This window comes from Syzygium oleosum, unplaced genomic scaffold, assembly GCF_021117445.2.
Source record: "Syzygium oleosum isolate NSW1041296 unplaced genomic scaffold, Sole_v2.1 Sole_v2.09, whole genome shotgun sequence".
Classification (NCBI taxonomy): domain Eukaryota; kingdom Viridiplantae; phylum Streptophyta; class Magnoliopsida; order Myrtales; family Myrtaceae; genus Syzygium; species Syzygium oleosum.
The window spans coordinates 11,126,023-11,150,880 of NW_026607493.1; the positions used below are offsets into that span (position 1 = coordinate 11,126,023).

The window sequence follows — 24,858 nt, forward strand, 5'->3', positions numbered from 1 at the left end:
CAATTTGGTACCCAAAGTGCCCAATCAGTCTCAATTTGGTACCCAAAGTGCCAAATCAGTCTCAATTTGGTACCTGGGTTCGCCGGCCGGCCAAATATTCACCGGCGGCGAGTCTTTTTTAGTGTTCCGGTGGCCGGAACAGTAATTTTTTGCTTTTTTCTTTTGCTTTTTTTTGTCTCTATGGCCGGCGGAGGCTGCCCTCGCCAACGTCGGGGAGGGCTGCCCAGCCTTCCCCGACGGCCCTCGCCCGACGCCGCAGGCGAGGGTTGCCCTCGCCGACGTCGGGGAAGGCTGGGCGGCCCTCGCCCGACGCCGGCGAGGGCGACCCTCGCTAGATCCGCGAGGGGCCGTCAGGAAGGCCGGGCGACCTCGCTCGGCGCCGGCGAGTGGCAACCCTCGCCCGGGCGGGCGTCGGGCGAGGGCCGCCGTCGCTCTTGCCGGGCGGGCGAGGGCCGACCCGCTTTCGCCCAAGCGAGGGTTGCCCTCGCCGACGTTAGGGAAGGCTGGGCGGCCCTCGCTCGAAGCCGGCGAGGGCGACCCTCGCTAGACCCGGCGAGGGCCGTCGGGGAAGGCTGGGCGGCCCTCCGTGACGCTGGCGAGGGCAGCCTCCGCCGGCCATAGAGAAAGAAAAAAGCAAAAAAAAAATTTAAAAGTAAAAAATTACTGTTCCGACTACCGGAACAATAAAAAACTCGCCGCCGGTGACTATTTGGCCGGCCGGTGAATCCAGGTACCAAATTGAGACTGATTGGGCACTTGGGACCCCATTTTGAGACTGATTGCACTTGGGACCCCATTTTGAGAAAATGGGCTCACTTTGGACCCCAAATTGAAAATTTCCCTTAAGATTATGATCAATTTTAGTGTTTTAAGCACTTTTTTGAGACTGACATGATCACTTTATGCCTTTATTTGAAATAAGATCCACTTAAGGTTCTTATTTGAGAAAATAAAAGCACTTAAAGCTTTTATTTGAGAAAATGATGACACTTCGTGCCCTTATTTAGACTTGATAAAATGACGACTATTGGATTGAGATTTAAAATTAAGTGAAGGGAAGAAAAGAGACCTCTCTCCACCCTCTCAAATTACGAGGCAAAATGGAATTAGCATCATGTCTTTCTATTTGAGAAAATTGTCCAATTAATTCTAAATCTATTGTACGGATGTTAATTCAATCATAAAATTTTCAATTTTGTCAATTTAGCCATAAAAGCTTTATATAAAATTTCAATATTGTTCTTTCAGCCGATTTTTATCATAAATCACTGATGTGGCGCTATGCCATGTAGGACGCTCAACCGATGACTGTAGTACAACGTTAGCGATTTCTGGTGAAATTGGTCAGAAGGACTATATTGAAATATTATGCAAATGTTTACAACTAAATTAGTAAAATTGAAATATTTAGAACTAAATTGACATCCGTATAAGGCGTACGACTAATAGGATAAATTGGGTGATTTTTGCCCTTCCATTTTATGCAAATATGGAGATGAATAAGCATCCGAATTTTGAAAGGATCCTTTCCTTCTTTTGTGATTGTGAAACGCCCCCTTCAACCGTCAATAAGTGGCGACTTATCTCTACTTTTTATGAATCACGCAACGCCATTTTAAGCTTGATTTCTTTCTATTAGATCATATTCTAGTTAAAGTGACTGATTCGACGTCAAAATCAGTTCCAAAGAAAAAGAGGGATAAAAATTAAAACGTACTGTCAAAATAGAGATCACTCATTCTGTAATTATGAACGAAGATCTCGACCCATCAATAGACTCGAACGGAGCAAAACTGTCGATCGATCCACAAAAATGATTGTCAACAGTGGTGTTGGCCACCGATAGGTGTCATCGCCAACAAAATTGGAGTGTATCGAAGCGAGAACGATCATTTAGGGCATTCAAGATTTGGGCTACGTTTTTTCGCAAGAAAATCGAAAGATTGAAGGGGATTCAGGTGGCGAATCGCAATTGACCCAGAGTTGAGGGGGTTATTTGCAATTTTCCCCAAGGCAGTTTTAAGCCAGCCAACTCCCCAAAAAAAAAAATCTGACCCAAAAAAAAAAAAAAAAGAGCCGCCAGGCTTCCTCGTATCATCAGAACCCGAAAAGAAGCGACAAAGGAAGACTCCTCATCGTCATCGTCATTGACCGTCTCTCCACATTCTCTTTCTCTGCATCTAGGGAGCGAGAGAAGAGAGGGAGAGAGAGAGAGAGAGAGTCACGCAGCGAGAGGATCGCGACGTCAGCACCGGAGACCGGTGGCGGCCGCGGCGGAGGAGCAGCCGGATGGGGTGTTGCGTGAGCAGAAACGCCGACTCGAAGGCTAGCCGGATCGCTCGCTGGCGATCGACCGGGATTGTCGCTCTGCGCGACTCCAAATTGAAGGTTTTTTTTCTCCTCTGCTTTTAATGTGCGTGCATGGGTTTCTCTCCGTTCATCGATTGTTTGGACTTGTCGCTGGTAGTTGATGGCAAGCGCCTGATCGGCTGTCGGGACGGATAGCTGCTGCTTTGTTACGATCACGGGCTGCTGATTATCTCGTAGGTCGATGACGGTATAGCTATTGCAATCTACGCAACTTTCTCGGCTATGGAGGAAGTCGTCGCTCGGGCAGCAAGTCGTGAATGGCGTTGTTGTTGAGAAAGGAAATGGTGTTGGGGGTGATTTGATTGATAGATGTCCATGATCATGTGAGGAGTTCAGCGTGGAGTCTTGCGTTACGGGGAAAGAGCAGTGGAATGTCTAAATTGTATCAGGTCCTTCATGCGAAATAGTGTTAGGTTGTCCATGCGAAATAGTACATGAAGAAATATTAAGATACCCTTTTTGAGTCATGCATTGCAGGGAAGTAGTGGAGCAATACTAAGATACCACCTTGTGGTTGCAAACCATCCTAGTTGAAAGAAATCTGGGCGTAGAGTTGACAATTAGGTGGAGCAATACTTACTGAGTAAGGAAGGGATGCAATGTCAGTGAAAGAGAACAGAGTTGGGAATGAATATGCTTGGTTTACCGTGTACAGCTTTTTAGCTTCTTGTTATGATAAAAGATGCGTTCGTTCCCTTACAAACACGCTATTTATGTATTTCTTGGTACAGTCGTTACCGGATGAAGTTCTTGATCTGGGTAGATCCGTACGAACTCTCGATTTAACCCATAACAGGTTAGGTAATGATATCCTGCCTCTGAAGCAAACTAACGTTGATTTTTAATTATGTGAAGGCATCCTATCAAATCTGATCTGCCTTTGTTATTCTTGTTCCTGCAGTTGACGTTCCCCTGGAGATCAACAAGCTAATCAACATGCAACGCCTGGTAAGATCCTTGTGGTTCTATATCACGTATATGAGGCATCGCAATCCTCTATAATTCGAAATGCTTTCAATTCTCTATTCTCGGAATCTCGAAATTGTTCACAGTGATCATAGCTTGAGGTCCCTGTGCATTTTTTCCTTTTTCTTGGTTGATGGTTTTTTTTGGGGGGGTGGGGGGGGGGGGGGGGCAGTGGGGGGTTGGGGTTTGGTAGTAATCATGTGATGCTTGCTTCTTTGTTTAACAAACCAAGCTATATTTTGCAGGTTCTAGCTGATAACTCAATTGAGCGGCTGCCAGTAAGCTTGGGGAAACTTCAGTCGTTGAAAGTTATGATACTTGATGCAAATCGAATGTCCACCTTGCCTGATGAATGTAATTTCCTTATCTAGTTACATAAGAGAAAGCCGTGTCCAATCTTGCATTTTTTTACCCCATTATTCTTCAAACTGAAGGCGTGGCTAACTTCTGTAAATTCCTTTATTACCTGCACGAAATTTTTCTGCATCTTTTGACTTCATATATGCAATTGTTTGTGAAGTGGGACAGCTAGTGAGGCTTGAGCAGTTATCTATCTCAGGAAACATGTTAACTTACTTGCCTGAGACAATTGGGAGCTTGCGCAATGTAAGTGATTTACGTGTTACGTGAATCCAATTATTGGCACACTTTTTTTTTCTTTTGTAGCTTAGAGATAATAAATAAGGAAATTTAGTTTGTGAAGACTGTTTTGTGGCATTGACTGGAGAGTTTTCTCTGATCGGTATTATTGGTCCTCCTAGTTGCCATACTACAACTTCATTCTCTTTTGTGGAAATCTTCTTCGACAATCGCACTATGTAATGAAACACTGCTATGTAACTTAACAGATTTAAAGTTCACATTAAGACGGATGTTGGTTGCCTGCTTCATCAAGAACCTTTACTTTTAGTTCCCTTAGTCCATCTGTAACTGTTCTTAATATTTTCTTGTTGTTTAGTATGTAGTCAATGCATGTATTGGTTTTAACTGATGACCGATGATTGTCGACTTACATAAAGCTTGGTTTTAGTTGACACTTTGAGCCAGTCCATGGATAAAATTTTCGACCCACTTGTGCTATCTTAATGCCACATTCCTCTTTTTCTTGTTAAGAAATTGATCTGTGATAAGGTGGAACTAAGTGTTTTCAGAGATATTTCTGATGTGTTGTTTTTACTGCAGTTGGTGCTATTTTGAAGCTACATTACCCTTTCCTTTTTCATTAATAATTGATCTGTGAGATGGTGGAACTAAATGTATTTAGGATATGCCTTATATTTGTTGTTTATTGTGCAGTTATTGCTTTTGAATGTCTCAAATAATAAATTGACGTCACTTCCAGAGTCAATAGGAAGCTGCTTCTCTTTGGAAGAGCTGCGAGCAGATGGTATTTCTTTTCTTTTCTATCCTTCCCTGAATGAGTCTGATTTCTCCTACGTAGTAGTAATAATCGTGATTATCGTTTAAATTTTTGGGGCACAGTTATATGCAATTATAGATGTTTGATGTTAATTTCTTCCAGATGGGTTTTTTCCCTGTTTAGCCATGCTTTTCTTAGCAAATCCTATCTGTCAAGTCACATTGCTTTAGAATTGAAGGATATGCATTTGACCATTTAAGTATCTTGACTTATCTTGTGGGTAAGGGTTAACATAATCATAATTACTCTGGGGTCAGTTCATCCGAGTGTTTGCAATCTGTTACCAAGTGGTAATGAAAGTTGGCAAGTAGAATGCCCTTGAAGGTGAAATCATTTTTGCATGAATCCTGAGGTGTCAAGAGGTTTGTATATGAAATGCACGATCCCTCGTAAAGGTCTCCTGCTTTTTTTACATGTGTTGTATGTTTAGCATTTGCTAGGTCTGTTAGGAGTTCTAATCTGCATATACTATATGATTGTTCCAAATGAAGCTTATAGTGTTTTATCTGTGGTCCTAGTGAGATGGAACTATACTTCCTATGCGACTTAGATAAGTTTTCTTTGAGATCCTTGATTCAGTTTAATTTATTGTGGTCCATAAATAAGTCTTAAGTGTTTTGTACTTTTCATCTAAGAATGTGATGACTGGACTGATCTTGTGTCCATTGAAAGTTGAAGTTATAAGCTTATCTAGTAATTTCTACTTCAAAATTTCTGAACATCACTATCTGGATTCATTGTTTCTTCATTGTGGTTAATTCTGCAGATAATTCTATCGAAGATATCCCTTCATCATTTTGCAATCTTATTAATTTGAAGTCACTCTCATTGAACAACAATAATGTGAACCAGGTATTTCCATGGACATTCATCTGATAGAGATCACCAAGCTATTCTACTTGTTATGCCATCATATTGTATAACCAATTCTACATATGACTGCAGTGTAACTAAGCTAGGTCATGAAAGACATACTAAGATGAGTGCACATTGTCACTTCTTTTGTGAATTGATGAGGAGCGTGTTCCTTTTAAACTAGGTCATCTGGAGGGAATCTTGAACACTTGCTTGGATTTTTTAATTCTGTCATTCTTGGGATATACAAATGATTTCTGTACTTACTTCTTCATGCTGTTTGTTGTCAATAATTTAATACTCATCTGCTGAAATGAATTATTAGCTTCACTGCATCTTTGAAAGTGATAAATTTATTGTTTTCTGTCAGTACAAGCAGCTGCAGCGTTGTATGACCTTCCACTTGAAAAACTTTGAAAGAATACTATTTTTAGCATATTTATCATTTTAATATCAGCTGAAAAGCCATTATCATTATAAATGTTCTGCCCAGGATCAACTTGGCCCAAAATGCGGAGTTTTTCCGCAACTAAAGCATCTATTATTGCCTCCTCGGATGACGGCTGTGTCCTTGATGTTGAATTATTAAGTACCAAGATTCGCATCACGCTTCTCAATCAACATTGCAAACTGATTTCGATATATTTTACGTGCCTCTCTAGGATATATAGAATTTTCCTGTAAGATAAGCTGTTGGTCATTGATCTTTTGTTTCTCTTGCTTGACAGATTACTCCAAATCTGTTGAAAGATTGTAGATCTCTGCAAAATGTATCCTTGCACAACAATCCAATTCTAATGGACCAGTTTCAGCAGGCAAGTTCTAGCAGTTGTTCCTCAGTTTTTGTGAGAATGTGATCCCAAATATGTATGCACTTGACACAAGTTTTCACCCAAATATGTAGATGGAAGGATTCCAAGAATTTGAAGCAAGGAGAAAGAAGAAGTTCGACAAGCAGATTGACTCAAATGTGATGATTAGTTCCAAAGGCCTAGATGAGGGTGTTGACTTATGATAGTTCTGTACTAATAGAGGAAAGGGTAAGTTCCATGAAACTTCACTTAAGTGTGGCACATTGCACAACTTCGTAGATATAATCTTTCATTTCAAGTCATAAACTAATGGAATTCCATGATAGGTGTGGAGTTTGTTCATTAGCTAATTGTTGTTACTCCCAAAATGTCCGTATTGAGTTATGCTATTTGGTTGTTGGATTCTTTGGGTTCATCATTTTGGTAATTGTGCTGATGGCAGTTGTCCATTCCTTCTCAACTTCACCTAATTACCACTCGGTATATGCTGCTTGCCTAGACCTCACAAATCACGACCCATTCTTTTCCTCTAATGACAAGGAACCCCGCCCTTGGCGACTTTTAAGGAGTTGGAGAATAAAATTTATTGTGGAAACCAAATGTTCTCTTGAGCATCGTCTCAACTCTTTCAGTTGTATCATTTTGTGTCATTTGCAAAGTATTGAGCAAGTAAAATATGTGACTTGAAAAACCATCTGAAGATACATGCACTTGATAGATGGCAGCCAACTTTACTACGAGAGGTCTGAAGATACATTGCTCTTGACATAGGGCAGCCTCGTCTTATTTGTGATGAGCTGATTAGGACCACACCATAATCTGGAAGTATTTGCATTCGATCGGGTCAAATATCATTTGATGGAACCTAAGAGGGGTAGTTTCTATCTTGAAAGTTGTTGTGTAAGTCCAACGAATTCATTATAGTTTCTCTTGCTTCCAGCAAGCCAATTCTTGTTTGAATTATATGTCGGTTTTCTTGCTTGTCTTGCCTTGTTCTGACTCCACAAATTGTCTTGCAGATGATTTGTAGCCATCTGCGATGTGATGTTTCTGGACAGCCAGTGAACTTTCGTCAAGCACCACTGCAGCTTGGATAGGACATATGATATTTGTTCATGCAGTTTAAGTTGGTTTGTGTCCATATGATAGCTTCTCTCTTTCTTTGACGGCATAAGTGCATGAACGACAGGATTCGTATATGTAAATCAACTTCTGTAAATTGATATAGAATTATACCAGAGTTTATATGGTACGAATATGATTTCAGAATATGTATAAACTCTCGTGCCATTTATAGGGATCTGAACTTGCGAATCCAGGGTCCGGTTTCTAGTTGTAGCTGGCTTTTACTTGGATTAGTTCATGGCTTTATATGAAGAGTTATTGTCTCTGGTAAAGTTATATACAAGACAAATACTACTATAGGTTGAGAGATGTATATTTGTTGGAAGTGCACAGCAGATCGATACCTTCACTTAGAGAGATCACCAAGATTGGCTTGTCAATTGATTAGTTGAATCCACATTTATTCAAAAACATAAGCAAATTAGTTATGGGCCAATTAAGATATATTAACAGCTTCAGAGTACACCGATTATTAGATGTGATACTTTTTAAAACAACCCACACGTATATCTCAGCACTCTTTCCCTCATGTTTGATCAAATCAATCATAGGCTCTGATATCATTTGTTTGAAGCGTCTGTCAACATATCTAGTTGAACTCATTTAAACTTAAAAATTTAAACTAATGAGTTATCTCAAAAGCTTAAACTAATGAGTTATGGGACAATTATGATATACACACTACACCAATTATTCAATGTGAGACTTTTCTAATACGACTCACACATATATCCTAACAATAACATCATCCTCTAACAAAGTACATAAAAAAATTATGCGTGAAAAAATTGAAAGGTATCATAATGGAATATAAAAATATTGGTACAAGTAATTTGGTCGTACACAAAGGAAATAGAAGTGTGTAGCTTTTTTGGCAGTGGAGAAACAAGTCACTTTTCTAGGACAACTTTGTTTTCCCTTCGAATCTGGTACAAGGAATTTGGTCATACACAAAAGGAAATCATTAAAGCTTCATCTGTGAATAACTCGACGTTATGTGGATCATATGGGATCCTCCATCTTTTGAGCGGATTAAACTGATACTGATACTGATGGGGCCTCTAAAGACAACCTTGTTGGCGTATGGAGTTTATTTAGAAATGAGTGGGTGACTGGTTTGGGGGTTTTTGACGCAGAGAGAAAGCGTAAATTTGGAACAACTCCAAAGAACTCGAAATTTTTATTCAATAATACTGTGCCCTTGATTACAAGACGGACATTTTATATATAGAGATAGGACTCCTAATACTAATGGAAACCGAATAATTAAAGAAACTGCCTAAATGGTAATATAGGAAACTGCCTAAATGATAATATAGGAAACTGCCTTACTGGTAATATAGGAAACTGCCTAACTGATAATATAGGAAACTGCCTAAATGATAATATAGGAAACTGCTTGAATGGTTGTTTTCCCCAAAATAAGAAAAACTACCGAGATTTCCGATGATTACGGCGATTACATTGTTCAAGATAATCACAGGCTAACTGTTCTACATCATTCCCTCCCTCTTCGGAAAAACTCGCCCTCGAGTTATGATCAGGATAGAGGGGTGTATCAGAAGCATGATACTCAAATAAGTCTGCCACATTAAATGTAGGGGAAATGTTGAGATCACCCGGAAGTTCAACTATATAGGCATTGTCGTTGATCTTCTTCAGGATGCGGCAAGGACCAATCTTCTTGTGCTTCAGTTTATTATAGGTACCTACAGGAAAACGCTCCTTTCGTAGGAAAACCATTACCTCATCGCCTACCTCAAAAATTTTCGAACGTCGCCGTTTGTCAGCATCCTCCTTATACTTTGAATTACTCTTCGGTCTCAAAGTAATTTTAGTCATTTTCCACACAAAAGAATACGTATTCTCCCTAGCTCAGTGTGTAGCATCAACATCATATTGCCATGGCCGACCCAGTAAAACATGACACGCATCCATCTCCACAACATCACAGACAATAGTATCTTGATAAGATTTCCCGATCGAAATAGGTAAATGGCATAATTGGTTTACCTTAAGTTCTGCTCCCTTGCGTATCCACCCGATCGTGTAGGGTGCGGGATGCGGCTCCGTCTTTAGTTGCAAGTGATCCACCAAGGCCTTTGACACTATGTTCTCGCAACTTCCGCTGTCAATAATGATATCGCATACTTTGTTGTTGACAGAAAATGAGCGGAAAAAGCGATTCCATTGGGTATCTTCGTCCGCGGAGTAAGCAATAGACGACGCACTACACAATTAACCTGCTCACCCACTTCATCTTCCACTCCCACTTCTTCTTCCTTTTCCCAATCTTCCTCATACACATCTTCGTCATGTTCAACGATATTGGCCATTCTACGATGAGGACAATCGCTGGAACGATGGCCTAACTCGTTACACTTGTAGCACCTGATCGGTTGGGGCTTGGCATATGGATTCTGGGTATTATAATTGGGAGTGCGATTGTTTGTTGCGACTGCTTCCTTAGGCGTCCCACTAGTACCCCTGGAACTCGGCTTGAATCAGATGTTTGTTGACTAGAACTTGCAATATCAGGCTGTCTTCCTTTCCCGAATGACCCACGACCCGAATAATTGCTACCACGAGTACTAAGGCTAGTCCTCTCCAATTGCACCTCAATTTTTCGCGCCATATCCTGGGCGTCTTCGACAGAGAATAGTCGATGCAAAGAAACCCGATTCTGAATATTAAGTCGCAAACCATTAATGTACCTAGCAGTTTGTTGTGCCTCGGACTCATCCAGGTTATTACGAGCGGAGAGTCGAAGGAACTCTTCCGTATAAGCTTGGACCGATCTATTCGATTGTCGGCAATTTTGGAATTGCTGAAATAACGGTTGCTCATAGTCCGTTGGGAGGAACCTCTTCTTCAACTTCTGTTTCATCTGACCCCAAGATCGAATAGGAGCCTTGCCTTGTCGACGTCGCGTCAATTGAGTTTGTTCCCACCAAGCTGAAGCGCCACCCTTCAACTTGTACGCCACAAGTTTCACTTGGCGATCCTCGTCAATATCCATAGCGTCGAAGAATTTCTCGACCTCCCAAAGCCAATCAAGGAAATCTTCAATATCCAAATTCCCATTGAAAGTAGGGAGATCTACCTTTAGTTGATATTGCTCAGGATCTCGTCGATATCCTCCCTGATGTCGATTCCCACGAACATGCTCCTCCCGGAGTCCCCTCAGATCGGCGACCACCACGACCGCATCTCCCGGAAATCATCGTCTTCGTCTTCCGTATCCTCGACATAGTCTTGACGCCTATGTCGGGGAATTCCTCCACGCCCCATAGCATCTTCGGGATCACGAACGACAAGAATTCGCTCGGCTGGAAGAACACCAGGCGCATGGTTTGTGGACAAACGCTGGATGGCATCAAGGATCTCTTGAAACCTCCGATCGGTTTGATCCACGAACTGATTGAACTCAGCCCGCGTAATAGGCTCGTTCTCACGGCCCTCAGCAGCGGGGAGATTGACATTCACGTTATTCACCATCGTCACAGGAGAAACCTGCTCTGATACCAAATGACGCAGAGAGAAAGCGTAAATTTGGAACAACTCCAAAGAACTCGAAATTTTTATTCAATAATACTGTGCCCTTGATTACAAGACGGACATCTTATATATAGAGATAGGACTCCTAATACTAATGGAAACCGAATAATTAAAGAAACTGCGTAAATGGTAATATAGGAAACTGCCTAAATGATAATATAGGAAACTGCCTTACTGGTAATATAGGAAACTGCCTAACTGATAATATAGGAAACTGCCTAAATGATAATATAGGAAACTGCTTGAAAGGTTATTTTCCCCAAAATCAGAAAAACTACCGAGATTTTCGATGATTACGGCGATCACATTGTTCAAGATAATCACAGGCTAACTGTTCTACATCAGTTTTGCTACATTTGTAGGAATATGTTCCGTCAACACAAGCAGAACTTTGGACTTTATGGTTGGGACTCAACTTTGCAAAACAACTTGGTTTTCATAAAATTATCATTAAGATTGACTTTAAATCCATCACTGATGTTATTAGTCCAAAGCTTATGATTGATAATGTTGACCCTGTTTTGCTTAAAGATATTAGAAACTTATTGCGCTCTTACTTTGAGTTTGAAGTGTAACATAACTTTTAGGAAGGAAATCGCTCTGTCGACTGGCTTGCTAATCTTGGAATTGATAAGCACTTGAATACTAGTTTCTTTTCATTACTGCCTACAGAGATACTTCATGTTTTATTAGGTGATAAAATAGGGATATTAGATTTACAACAATAAATTTTTGTATTTGGCTTTAGCCATTTTTCATAAAAAAAAAAGTATTGGCATGAGTTTACATCAGCTGCATGATAAAATGAGAAAAACTTGTGAGTATAAAATAGGACCATTTAGAATGAGAAGATTTATAAAAAAAAATATTACATCTAATAATATAATCTAATTCATGTTTGTGCTATCCAATGAGAAATAAAAAAGAATTTCATGTTTTTTGATGCGAAAATCAGATCATGTAATTGTATTTATCGAATATAAATAATAAATAAAATGTTACATCATTAATTGGCCAATGAAAATATGTAGTATTACTATCCTGCACTGCTTTCGTAATCTTGTCTCGTTTTTCAGTAATCTTCCAAGTTCCAACATTAAAAATAATCCTAGAACTATCAATGCTTACATTGGTTAATGCTTCTTTTAATATTGAAAACTAATGTTCTCAATGCTTACTAGCTTTTTACGTCCGGAGAAACTTTTCCTAAATTAAAAGTAACTTTAAAGCTGTCCATAGTTACCGATTTTACTTAATTGCGGGCCAACGTAATTTTTTGGACATTTTTATAGGATAAAACTTTGAAGATTTCATTAAAGATGAATCAAAATATAGCATGCGAAGTAAGCTTTTCACATTACTTTGTAAGCTTCTCTTATTAGTGATTATGAATTTTGTCATTACTTAGAAATAACTTTAGAACTATCAGATAATAAATTCCACATGTCGTCAAATTTTTCCATACTCGAAAGTAAGTTTCCATATACTATAAAAATTGAGCTTTTCACATCGGTCAGTAATTTCCATTATTTTAATAGTTGCATACTTAGTAATTTCAAGGTCTAAAGGTAACTTTAAAAAAATCCGTCGACTAATATTTTTAAATTATTGATTGCAGGTGGTACAAAACGTTTCAGACCATTTTTCTTATAGGATGTAAAACTTGATTTTATACTAAGGGTACGTTGGTTTCGCGTAAAACATTTTTCGGGAAAACATTTTCCTCATTTTCTGGTATTTGATTCGCTTAGGAAAATGAATTAATGGAAAATATTTTCTTAGTCAACGAAAATGTTATTTTTCTACTAAAGTTTAAATTCAGGAAAATGATTTTCTCTTTAAAAGAACTGGAAAATGTTTTCCAAAATATGACTAAATATTGGTATTTGGACCAGGTCTCTAGCGGCTGAGCCTGGGTCCATCGAGGCCGGGCTCGGGACCCCTGTGTTTTGGGCTCGAGCCACCGGCATCTACGCACGGTCCATCGGGGCCGGACTCAAACCTCTGGTGCCCAAATCTGATGCTCCGGCACCCGAATTCAAGTCCATAAAAGCCATGCGTGGGTCCTCGGCGCTCGGGCTCAGGTCCTTGGTTAATGGAACTTTGTTTTTATAAAAATATATTTTAAAAAAATTAAAATTATTTTACAAAATCTTTTAATTTTTTCTTTTATTTTCTTTTTTCTTTCCTTTTCTTCCTTTTTGCTTTTTGCTTCTTCCTCGGTTGGTCGCCGGCCACAAAGACTGCTGGTGAGCTCGCGGCCTCAGCGACGAGCCTCGAGCTCACCCCGGGCCGGTGAGGCTCGAGGTCATCGGCCTTGGGCAAGGCTTGAGCTTATCTGTGGCTAGTTGCCAGGCCCATTGCCGTGGTCAGCAACCGACTAGGGAAGAAGCAAAAAGAAAAAAATATATATAAAAATTAAAAAATAAGAAATTTTGATAATTTTCCCCATCAGATTTTCCTTGCTAATCAACAAAAAATATTTTCTAGTTCATTTTCAGATTTAAACAAAACATCGAAATATAGAACATGGAAAATGTTTATTTTCCGGTATTTGGTTAAAACCTGAAAATGACCTAGATAGTATTTTCCATTGTATGGTATGGAAAATACGATTTGATTTTCTTGGGGAAAATTTTCAAAAAATTCAAATTTTACTGTTTTTTAATTTCCTTTTCCTTTTTCTTTCTTCCTCAACTGGTCGCCGGCATTTGGTCATAGACGAGAGACAAGCTCGCGTTATGTTGATGAGGCTCAACCCCACCAGATTGTGGTGAGCTCAAGCCTCATTGGCCTCGGGCAAGGCTCCACCTCGCCAATTCCGGTGAGGCTCAAGCCTTGTCTAGGTCGCTGGATCGAGCAAGGCTTGAGCTCACCCAAGGCCGGCGAGCTTGACCTCGCCGAATTTGGCAAGCGTCACCCGAGGCCGACGAGGCTCAAACTCGCCGGCCTTAGGTGAGCTCGTCCCTTGCTTGTGGCCTGTTGTCGTGGCTGACGATCGGTCGAGGAAGAAGCATAAAGAAAAGAAAGACAAAAGAAAAAAAAATTGATTTTTTTAAAAGAACACTTTTATTAGAACGAATGTTTCATTAATTAAGGACCCGAACCCTAGTGCCGAGGACTCGAGCACGGCTTTCATCGAGGACTAGAACTCGATTATGGGGGATCTGAGCATTGCCTTTATGCACCGAGGCTCGGGTGCTGAGGCATCGGACACGGGCTCCAAAGCTTTGGACCCAGCCTCGATGGACCCGGGCGCAGGCACTAGGGCCCAGGCTTGGCCTCGATGGACCCGAGCTGTGGCGCCGGAGACCTGGTCCTGATCTCCAGGGACTTGAGAACTAATGTTGGGGTTTCCGTTCCCAAGGATAGAGTTTCGGGTCCAAGCGTCGATACCTAGCTATATTTAGGAAAATATTTTCCGATTTTTCAAAGACAAAATCATTTTTGTGAATTTAAGCGTAGGTTTTCCGTTGACTTATTTTCTTAAGCGAACCGAACGCCGGAAAATGAGGAAAATGTTTTTTGCGAAACAAATTTTTTTTCACGAAAAGTGGATGATTTGGAAAACTTTTCAAAAAATAATCGCTCATATCGTTTTAAAAAATGAATCAACGAACGATATTTCCATATTCACGAAAATTTTTAGACAAAACTTATCGTCAATATTAAATGATACAAGCGATTATTTTAAAAGAAATATTTTCTAAATCATTCAGTTTTCGCGAAATAAGGGTGTGTTTGTTTTACGGAAAACGTAATATTTTTGAAAAATATTTTCAGGAAATCAATTTTTAGGAAAAATGGTTAGTTTTCCTTTGTTTGGTAATATGTTATCGAAAACGTTTTCTAGGGTTTGGATATTATTTAGAAAATGATTTTAATCTCATGAATTTATCTTGAAAAAAAAATCGAGTTTTATATTTTATATTTATATTTTCTTTTTTTTAAATCCAAATTTTAATTAGTTTCTTTTTTCTCTTTTCTTTCTTTTTTTTTCCTCTCCCTCCGTCGCGACCAGCCAGCGATGGTCACAGACGAGCTCGAGGCTTGCCCAGCAACGACCACAGGCGACCTTGAGCTCGCCGGCCTCGCTAGATCTGGCGAGCCGCGAGCTCGCTAGCCTTAACAGAGCTCGGGCTGATGAGCTCGTAGCTCACCGGCCTCGGCCGAGCTGGGGCACGCCGGCCTTGGTCGAGCTCGGGCTCGCCTGGATCTGGCGAGCCGTGAGCTTGCCGGCCTTGACGGAGCTCGAGGACTCGGCCTCTTTGCGGCGAGGCCGGCCCACGCTTGTGGCTAGTCACCGACCGTCGTCGAGGCCAGTGACCGACGGAGGACGAAGAAGGAAAATAAAAAGGAAAAGAAAGAAAAGAAAAAAAAAAGATATATAAAATAATAAAAAAATTCAAGATAACAATTTCGAAAAATATTTTCACCTTCTTGCATATCAAAATTCACTTTTCTAAATTTATGCATGAATATTTTCATTGATCGGAAAGTATTTTCGGTTAACTGGTCATTTTTCGCGAGCCAAACAGATGAAAGTCCGGAAAATTAATTCCTGAAAAAAAATTTCCCCCGAGCGAAGGCACCCTAAAAATGAGGGTTAATGTCATAAAGATTACGGAACACGTTGGACTTTTGATGCAATTTATGTACACCGCAACCATGTCCCAAGCGGTCTTGTCTATACGCCGTAATTACGGTCGGATACGTGCCGTTTTTGAACTTTCCTTCCTCGGATCGTTTAATTACAGAAAAGGCCAAACCCTACCCCGTGCCCTTTTCTGTCATTAGCAATTTTCCCCACGTTTCGATCTCGATCTCGTCCCCCCTCGATTTGATCCGGATCCCTCCTCCTCGTCCACAAATCAAGGTCGTATCCCTTCGATTCTCGCTCTCCTCTATCGATCCATACCTTTTTCAGGCTCAGCCGCGTCTTGATCGCGTTTCGAGGGTTTTGAGGTTTAGATCTGGGTTTGCAAGCTCAGATCTGGGACGGTTTTGTCGTAAAGGGATGGTCTTGGGTTCTCGTTTGATTTTCTCTGGTCTTGCGAGCCTCGATTTTGTGAAGAATCGGGTTTGACTTTTCTAGGGTTTCGACGTTTTTGCTCGCGAGGTTTTTGGGTTCCGATTTGAGCTCTTTCCTCTGTAGATCGGTGAAATCACCGGGTGTATACGAGGGTAATTGTTGATATCTTTCCTTGGTTCGCGTGAATTTGGCGATTTTCGGAGACATTAAAAAAATCTAGGGTTAGGGTTTTTTCGGATTTGGGGATTTTGTTCCGAAGGTGGGATTTTGGGCGATTGCATCAAGATATCGGATTTGTGTACATTGCTCCGTCTTAATTCGAGGGATTCTGGACTTAGTTAGGGATCTGCTGCATCAATTGAAGAGAACAATTGTTGAGGTAAAACCTGCCTCTTATTTTGATTTTTTCCAGAACATATGACCTTGTTAATTGCATCTTTTTGAAGATGTTTATTACATTTATATTGAACCATCATGAATTTATGATTCACCTGGCTGAGTCGAGTCGCATTTAGATGAGACTTGGGAACCCATTTATTTTGGTAAAGCCTTACCTGTGTACATTAGTGCCCGGAGATATTGCAGGCCCCAAAAAATAATATGATGATAGAGATATTGCACAGAAGTCTAGTTCTGTTATTAATTACCCTCTAATTAGGTGACTGATGTTGCTGAAAATAAGGAAAAGATAAAGTCCCTGGACCCACCCTTCTTTTTGTCCAATCTTGGAATAGAACTCTTTCCAGGTAAGGAAAGGACAGATAAAAAGCTTATTACTCTTGAGTTGCCTACTCTGCAAATTCAGACTCGAAGGCCTTTGACCCATCTGAACGAGGAAAGTCTCATGGCATGTATTTCTTAATTTGGTATGGACAAGGGGAAAAATAAAGCCACATTTTAGTCGGTACAAGGGTTCCTTTACGGTATGCCACTGTAAGCTAGATTTGGAAAGTTTACTAGGTATGCCAGTTTCCTTGACTCACGGCCGATTGAAGGACTTGACTAGTAACCGCAACTGTGAGGTTATACGCATTGGACAATTCAAATAAACTTATGCATTATTTATGTCAAAATGTTATGAACTTGAAGATTTACTGGCTTGGGGACGTCTGACCAAGAAGTTTATTTATATATATTTTTTTTTGGTAAGGAAGAAGTTTATTTATATTTGTGTACAAGTGTTCAGAATGTTTCGTCTTATGAGGCCTGATGAGAGCTAGTACTCTGTTGCTGCTAAACTGAACCTACTAGTTATTTTTTTCCACATGTACTTCCTTCTCCGTTATGTGTACTCATTGCGTAGCGAAAAAATCTTTACCTACGATATAACTATATAGTGACATCATGATTCTCTTCACGGCATTGCTACAAAAGCTCATTCTGTAGGTTATGTATATTGAAACTACCTCTCAGCATGCATGGGTTTTGGTAGTTTACCAGCTTGTTTAGTTTGCATTTGTTCAATGCATTTTTTGATTCTCCTCTATGCACTGCAGTTGAAAGATGGTAGTGAAACGCCCTTTCGATGATGGTGAATCGTATGAAGTTTCCTGTAAGCTACCAAGACAAGAGGAACATAGTCCACTACATGCATTACCTGGAATTGATTCTTCCCAACATTCTTCTCTGTTCTCTGAGTCTCCAGGTTAGGAAGCCTCGATCATTGCCGAGGTTGACTGTGGCTTGATCAAATATGTATTTTCCCCTGGAGTTGAGTAATTTTTTCAAATGTTAACTCTTATGGAGTCATGCCAGTTAGTTTGATGTTAATTACGGTTTTTTCAAATCTTTAACCTGTATTAGTAATTATAGTAAAAAAAGGCACTTACGGTGCTGCTTAAGGCCAAATTTTGTTTCATCTGCTTGCTCACAATACTGCTGTGCGCTATTTGTTGTCTGCTCTTTTTCACTGAAGATTTTTGCAGATAAATACACATATCGGTTTTGGTGGGTCTGGATTCACCCCATATGTCAATATGCGGGCAATGTTTCCTTGTTTTCTTCGGCAGTTAGTGAGGTCATATTGACAAGACTAACGTGTTGTCCAGAGTTTTACAAATTCAACAGATGTTGTTATCTATGATCTCTTTTATTCCTGATTCCCTGCGTTTGTAATTGGTAAAGGTGAAGAGTGGTCTACAAAGAGAAAATTGGAAGTTGATGAAAAGCTCGTTGATGATAGCATGACAAAACCTTCTATAAGTAATGTGGAGGATGCACATCACAGCAAAGAATTCCAACTAGAAGGACGTCTCCATGCATTCTTTTCTCCCGAATATGTCACTTTTAACCAGCCGGCTACAGCTTTTAGTTGTCGTGATGATAACTATTCTTTACTTTTAAGGCATCCACCACAGAAAACAGTTCCCATTGGACTAGATTATCAAGCTGACCTGTCACCCTGGAACCAACAGGATGCCATGACTAGTTTGAGTTACTTGAATAAATCCGTTGCAATTTTAAATTCAGATCTTATTGCTGGAGATGAAGATGCCAGAAGGTTTGCTGGAACTTGTGTTATTCCATTGCCTGGTTCTGAAGTATATGATAACTATGATGACAAAGTTGGAGCCGGTCGTGCTGGCTGTAGCTGCCTGGATGAAGGTTCCATAAGATGCGTTGGGCAACATATCATCGAAGAAAGAGACTTGCTCAGAAGGGAACTTGGGAATGAAGGATTTGTGGAGTCTGGATGCCATGACATGGGAGAACAAGTTGCTGAGAAGTGGAGTGACGAGGAAGAACAATTATTCCATGAAGTTGTCTTCTCCAACCCGTCATCTAGGGGCAGAAACTTCTGGAATAGTTTATCTTTCAGATTTCCTTCACGAACCAGAAGGGAAATTATTAGTTACTATTTCAATGTTTACATGCTCCGGAAGAGGGCTGAACAGAACAGATGTTACCCAGTGAACATTGACAGCGATAATGATGAATGGCAGGCAAGTGATGAGGAAGACGAGGACTCCATTGTTGAATCTCCTGAACATGGGGTTGGCCCTGGTTGTGTCAGGAATGTGGAAGAAATAAATGAAGTTGATGAGGGAATTGCTGAAGAAACTTGTGAAGGTGATGAGCATGTTACTCTGAAAGTGGGAGAGGTTGTCTCTGATACTGCAGAAGCATGCTCCAAGAAATGGATAGATAGTCCCACTTCTCACCTCAGGAATAAATCTTGGGATGACAGGGGAGATCAAGATGATTCATGTACATCTTATGATAGCTTGGCTGCCGCAGTTCCGGATACCCAGTTGAAGCGTGAAAATGGGGACCGCTTGCCTAGTAGCTTTCACTGTTTGAATGGGGGTGGTGGTCATGACTATGTCTTGGATACTTGTGATACTAAGTTCTGGGATGCTGGCTATATAGCTTGCACGAAAACAGAATTTGATTTCTTGCCCACTTGCAGTATGATTGAAGAGGTCTTTGGAGATGGATCTTGGAACCGTGAGGCAGATGAGAAGGGCTTTAGCTAGCGCCTATTGGTCATTGCTTTCGATGACTGAACCTTTTTAGACAAATGCTGCCACGATGAAGTTTAGCCTGTTGAAAATAGGAACTGTCCAATTTTCCATGGTATGATTACCATAATGGAAGTCCTGCTTTCTTTGTAAGATAGTGATAGAAGGTCAGCAGGTTTCACTTGTTATGGTGACAAATTTTTTTATTTGCCTCTCAAGGGATGATCTTCTTAAGTTGCTTTCTGGTTGTATAATCCCTTTTCATCTTCCCTTCAGTCTCTTGTCGACTATTTTGTAGGCATTTCGCCTTCAAAGAGAGAACGTTGGCAGATTTCAGACTAAGGTATAATGTTCCATGGTTTAATTGTATAGCTGCTTTTGAATGGAACATGATACGGTTCATTATTCCCTCTCGACAAATGGTGCACTTTTGCGACCGTGTTTCTGTTGTAGGTAATTTGGGTAGCACTCTGAGAATTCATTTTTCTCCACGGAGGCTCCAAAACATATTGTTGTGCTCTGTGCTTTGAGTGCGCCTTTGTTCCAAGTGAAAACCATAGAAAAAACCTGGTTTCTTTGGTCATGGATATGTTTGATTGAATGCTATGGTAGAGGACGATGTAAAATTTTGTTGAATCTGATGATTTGCTAGACCATTATAATCGAGTCGTCAACTTTCACCTCATATAGTATACATGGACCGAGCCAACGAGCCCATTGGATCCTAATGTCCAGTTTACCTTCTGAAACAAGTGAAATATTCATTTTTCTTTTTTAGCCAGATGCAATAGCTAGTTGATTCATGGGAAAATTACAACAGAAGTTGTAAACCTATTTCAATTGTACTAATTCAGTCCTAAACTCTTATTTTTGCCAATTAAGTCCTAAACTTTTTGTTTTTGTGCTAATTCAGTCAATTCAGTCAACTTTGATCGGTTAGCGCTGACGTGGATAATTTTTAATATTATTTCTAATATTTATTTTATTTTATTTTTCTGTTCTTTCTTTTTTTTTCCTTCCCTTTTTCTTCCTTTAACCGGTCGCTAAACCTTAGTGATCAGCCAGAGGCGGGCAAACCTTGTCATGGCTGGGCGAGGCTCGACCTCGCCAAATAGGTTGTGCCTCACTTGAGGCTAGCGAGGTTGATCTCACTAGCTCTCGCCTCTAGCTAGAGGAAGAAGAAGAAGAAGGGAAGAAAAAAAAGAAAGAAAAGAAAAAGAAAAAGAAAAAGAAAAAGAAAAAGAAAAAGAAAAAGAAAATAAATAATAAATAATAATTCGAAATAATATTAAATAATATTAAAAATTATCAACATTAATGTCGGCGGTGCCACGTAGGACGGTCGGCATCTACGTTAGCACCGGCCGACCAAAGTTGGCCGGAAAGATTGAATAAACATAAATGCAAAAGGTTTAGAAATCCATTGGCAAAAAAATAAATTTATAACTAAATTGGCACAACTTCAATAGATTAATGACTTCTTTGGTAATTTTCCTAGTGCTTCGTTGCTGTCTACATCTCCGAGGGGGTCTTTTTGAGGTTTTTGCCGGTTTGTTTCCTTCGGGGATTATAACATAAATGGTCTCTGAACTTTGACTGAATAACAATATGGTCGTTGAAATTTTAATTTGTTCAATGTGGTCCATGAACTTTTGGTATATGTTCAATTTAGTCTATGAATTATAGGAGAATTTTCAATATTATCCTTCTATTAAAGTAAGTTCAGGGACAACATTGGACATTTTTATATAGCCCGGGAACATATATTGAAGGTTTAGGGATCACATTGAACAAATTAGAAATTGAGGGATGACATTGTACATTGGACAAAAATTCAGGGACCGCATTGAACAAATTAAAAATTCACGGGCCACATTATATATTAGGCCGAAATTCATGGATCATTTATGTCATTTTCTCTTTCCTTTGAGTTTAAGATTGAGTAGGTTGCATTCATGTCGATATGCACATTTAGATTGTCCTGTTGTGTCATATTCGCATTTTCTTCCCATATGGATTATTCACCTCACGGCATGATTTGTGTGATAGTGTGTATTATTGCTGAGTCCTAGCTTTTAGCCCACTAAACCTCCTCTTCATCCATTAGACTAGATATGGCCACATGACGAACGAATCTTGTTTCATTCATGCTTTGAGGCGAGTTCGTTTTTCCTTTGAATATTCTCTGGCTCTTTTTGAGTAGAAAGTGTAGAAGGTGAGAGCACTCATCCTTGCCTGACAAAATCATTATTGCCAGTAGAAAGAGCACATGGATCCTTTAGCCTTTCATGGGTATATAAAAGCTAATACTTGGTTTATGGTTGCATTTTGATTGATCTTCTCATTTACAAGGCTGGCCACTGGTTTTGCTTACATGAGTTCAATTGGCTTTGGAGGCTGACACCTCTCTTTTTTTCTTTTTCATAGGTGTCATGTTTCTTGAAACTGCAAAAAGAAAGTGATGTACTTCTGAGATATGGCCAAGTCTTATGAGCTTGTCCCCGTGAAACGATGTACTCCTGGTCCACCGATCTAATGAGCCATGTTCATAATATCAAGTGTCACCCGTCCCTAGAGCATTTAAGGTAATATGTACCATGTTTTGAAAATTTTCAAGGGAACTCTTATGTATTTCTTGTTTCGTCACGTCAAGATAAAAATAACCTACTACGCTTAATTGAAATTTCTTGAAAAGTCGATGCTTTAACAAGATCTTTTATAGTTTAAATTAGATCGCTTTATCTTTGTCAAGCAAACCAATTCATGGGAATCTTATTCTGAGGCAGCAGAGTGAGAATTCCCCAACAGTCAGACAGAACCAAAGCCGGGGGCTGTCGTCTGATTAAAGCATGAATTATGCTTCTGGTTTATGCTGCTCTGTAATCATGCTTTATCTGGTTAATGATCACCAATACCTGGTGTCGGCTAGATCTTAACCGACCAATCAAAGCAAAGCAACTCCTTGTGCATCTATATGCAAGTCGCTGGTGATGCACGTTCCCGAGAATTTAGTGAGTGAGCTTTTTGCTTGCAGTTTTAGTAAAGAGACCCACATGACTCAATGGCATTTGTTTAGCATTTGGCATCCAAAATCAATCCTTTAGCCAACACTGGATTAGAAGATGGAACAGCTTACCTGAGATTCGTAGTAGAGCATTAGGAGGAGAACAATATATCTCCTACAAAAATGAACGAATGAAAAATGTTTTTATCATTAATGAAAATGTTTAAATATAAATTATTATCGACATGTGAATATTTTCTATTAATTAATTATTTTAAGCGATACAAGCGTTCATTTTTAGGAAAATGGTTTCTAAATTATCCATTTTCCGCGAAACAAACGGAGCCTAAAACTAATTTATACAATTGATTTTACGAACTTTTGGCGCATGTTATAAACCCTTTTGATTGCTTGAACATGACTCATTTGTGCAATTTCCAATTACAGTTTGTCATATCAATATGTCCATATATTACCGGAGAGGTGCCTAGTAATCAAAGTTTATGGAATGATAGATAAGGTGATCAAAGTCAACGACAAATTAACCAAACATGGGGAGAACATGTTGCTTCCTTATGTTTATATTTACTCCGATCACCACATATAATCAGGTTCATAAACTTTGGTATAAGAGCACTTTTCAATTTTCAAAGCCCAAATTGTGAAAACGAAAAGGTTGAAAAAGTTAAAGCATTGGACGTTGATGCTTGGGTCCCAATGCTGCGGTACACCCATAAATTTAGTTAAAAGTATGCACAATCGTGAGTGAAGTATGATTTTTTTTTTTTAAAGTTTATGGCGGTGAAATGATATTCCAAATTGATTTTCGCATAAGTTTACCTTCTCTGTATTGATTGAATGTATTATTTAAGGTCTTTGGATTGCGGGTCAAGTAATAAATTGGACCCCTCATAGTATATGAATCATGAGGGGCATACTTCATGTGCCATAAAAGTGAATTCGTATGCTTTTTTTCATATCGTGATCGATTCAGTTTCGTTCTCACCACAAACATAGATTGTATCCAATAAATGAAATTTCGCCCAATTAAATCTGGAAGAGACATCTCATCTCAGCTTTTGCATAAGTTAAAAATCTAGGCATAGGCACAAGAAAGAGGCTGGTAGTGATCTATACTTCCCTTTCTTGGAATATATAGCGAGTCAATTTGCATGAAGCCACTTCCCATGGGCCAAAAACACTCTTAGCCTTCAAGTGAAGTTTCCATGAGCATCACAGGAAGTTGGGTAGCAGTATATGCCAAGCATAGCCCACTTGTTACAAAGTTAGCATTTGTGTTGACAGCAATAATATAGTTGTCATGGATATAATCGTTTAATCAATTATATTTAAAAAACCATTGGAGGGTATGTAAGGACATACTTGGTAGATGCATTAGTTGATCTTTCCAACCCTTTGGGCACATGAATGTCAACATATTCATTTCATGTACTACCCCAAGATCCCATTTGGCAAACAAGATTTGATGTGAGACAAAGTCTAGTAGTTGGGCGACTCTTCTAATCCCCCAACCCACCACATTTTTGGCCACATAGATGTCAATCACATTCATCATGTAACTCCATTGAAATCTTGAAAGTGCAAAACTATCTTAGTATCACCTGATCAATGTCAAAGCTGACACTTGGCTGATCAATTAGCTAAAAGGAGTGGCCAAGAAAGGACCCAATTGGGAAAAAAGAAAAGCAAAGAATTTGGCATGGCTGCCATGAAAATTAAAAGTCGCTAGCACGTACATGCAAAAGCAATGATCGTCCTTCACGTTCTTAGTTTAATTTTCCCAAGAACCACACACTAATTAATTTCTCATATGCATTGCAAACAGAAAATGAAAATGGAAAATCCAATCAATACATAGTTAACAGCTAACCAAAGCAGTTCACTGCCGGCAAAAGGCAGCGCAAAAGAGGGTTTTAGTACAACAACATTATGCAAACATGGTTAGATTACATTAATATAGCAATAGCTGCTAAATAACAATAATGGCACGAATGCGGTCACGTTGTGGTTGGTTCTAGGAGAGAGCCGGCCCTATGCATGACCAAAATGCCGGCTATACATAGTCACTTTGTTGATCAAGGAACTAATCACATCCAAAAGCTTCTTTTTCGTCGAGACAAACCAACAAAGAACAACTCAAACCCTAGACAGCTTGGGCTCCTGCATCACACATACAGGTTGTATAAGTATAAAATCGTTGATGGGGACCTTTTTTTATATTAATTTTGCTTTAG

General features: G+C 39.6%; 2 protein-coding genes across 2 annotated transcripts; both read left to right on the forward strand.

Annotated features, from left to right (window-relative positions):
- The first annotated feature begins 2,115 nt into the window (after positions 1-2,115).
- Positions 2,116-7,694, forward strand: LOC115661942 (plant intracellular Ras-group-related LRR protein 7). The gene is made up of 10 exons (XM_030584134.2): positions 2,116-2,388; positions 3,102-3,171; positions 3,272-3,318; positions 3,582-3,690; positions 3,857-3,942; positions 4,633-4,723; positions 5,523-5,608; positions 6,340-6,426; positions 6,516-6,651; positions 7,443-7,694. The coding sequence occupies exons 1-9, from the start codon at positions 2,290-2,292 to the stop codon at positions 6,624-6,626; spliced, it is 786 nt and encodes a 261-aa protein (XP_030439994.1). The 5' UTR covers positions 2,116-2,289; the 3' UTR covers positions 6,627-6,651; positions 7,443-7,694.
- An 8,167-nt stretch (positions 7,695-15,861) lies between these two features.
- On the forward strand, positions 15,862-20,004 carry LOC115693735 (uncharacterized). The gene is made up of 3 exons (XM_030620813.2): positions 15,862-15,982; positions 17,635-17,783; positions 18,263-20,004. The coding sequence occupies exons 2-3, from the start codon at positions 17,642-17,644 to the stop codon at positions 19,612-19,614; spliced, it is 1,494 nt and encodes a 497-aa protein (XP_030476673.1). The 5' UTR covers positions 15,862-15,982; positions 17,635-17,641; the 3' UTR covers positions 19,615-20,004.
- The last annotated feature ends 4,854 nt before the right edge of the window (positions 20,005-24,858 follow it).

Excerpts from the sequence above, each read along its gene's own strand:
- LOC115661942 (XM_030584134.2), top strand. The coding sequence starts at position 2,290 with ATGGGGTGTTGCGTGAGCAGAAACGCCGACTCGAAGGCTAGCCGGATC. Across the intron at positions 3,319-3,581 it reads TAATCAACATGCAACGCCTG|GTTCTAGCTGATAACTCAAT; the intron begins GTAAGATCCTTG and ends TATATTTTGCAG. Across the intron at positions 6,427-6,515 it reads TAATGGACCAGTTTCAGCAG|ATGGAAGGATTCCAAGAATT; the intron begins GCAAGTTCTAGC and ends CCAAATATGTAG.
- LOC115693735 (XM_030620813.2), top strand. The coding sequence starts at position 17,642 with ATGGTAGTGAAACGCCCTTTCGATGATGGTGAATCGTATGAAGTTTCC. Across the intron at positions 17,784-18,262 it reads TCTGTTCTCTGAGTCTCCAG|GTGAAGAGTGGTCTACAAAG; the intron begins GTTAGGAAGCCT and ends TAATTGGTAAAG.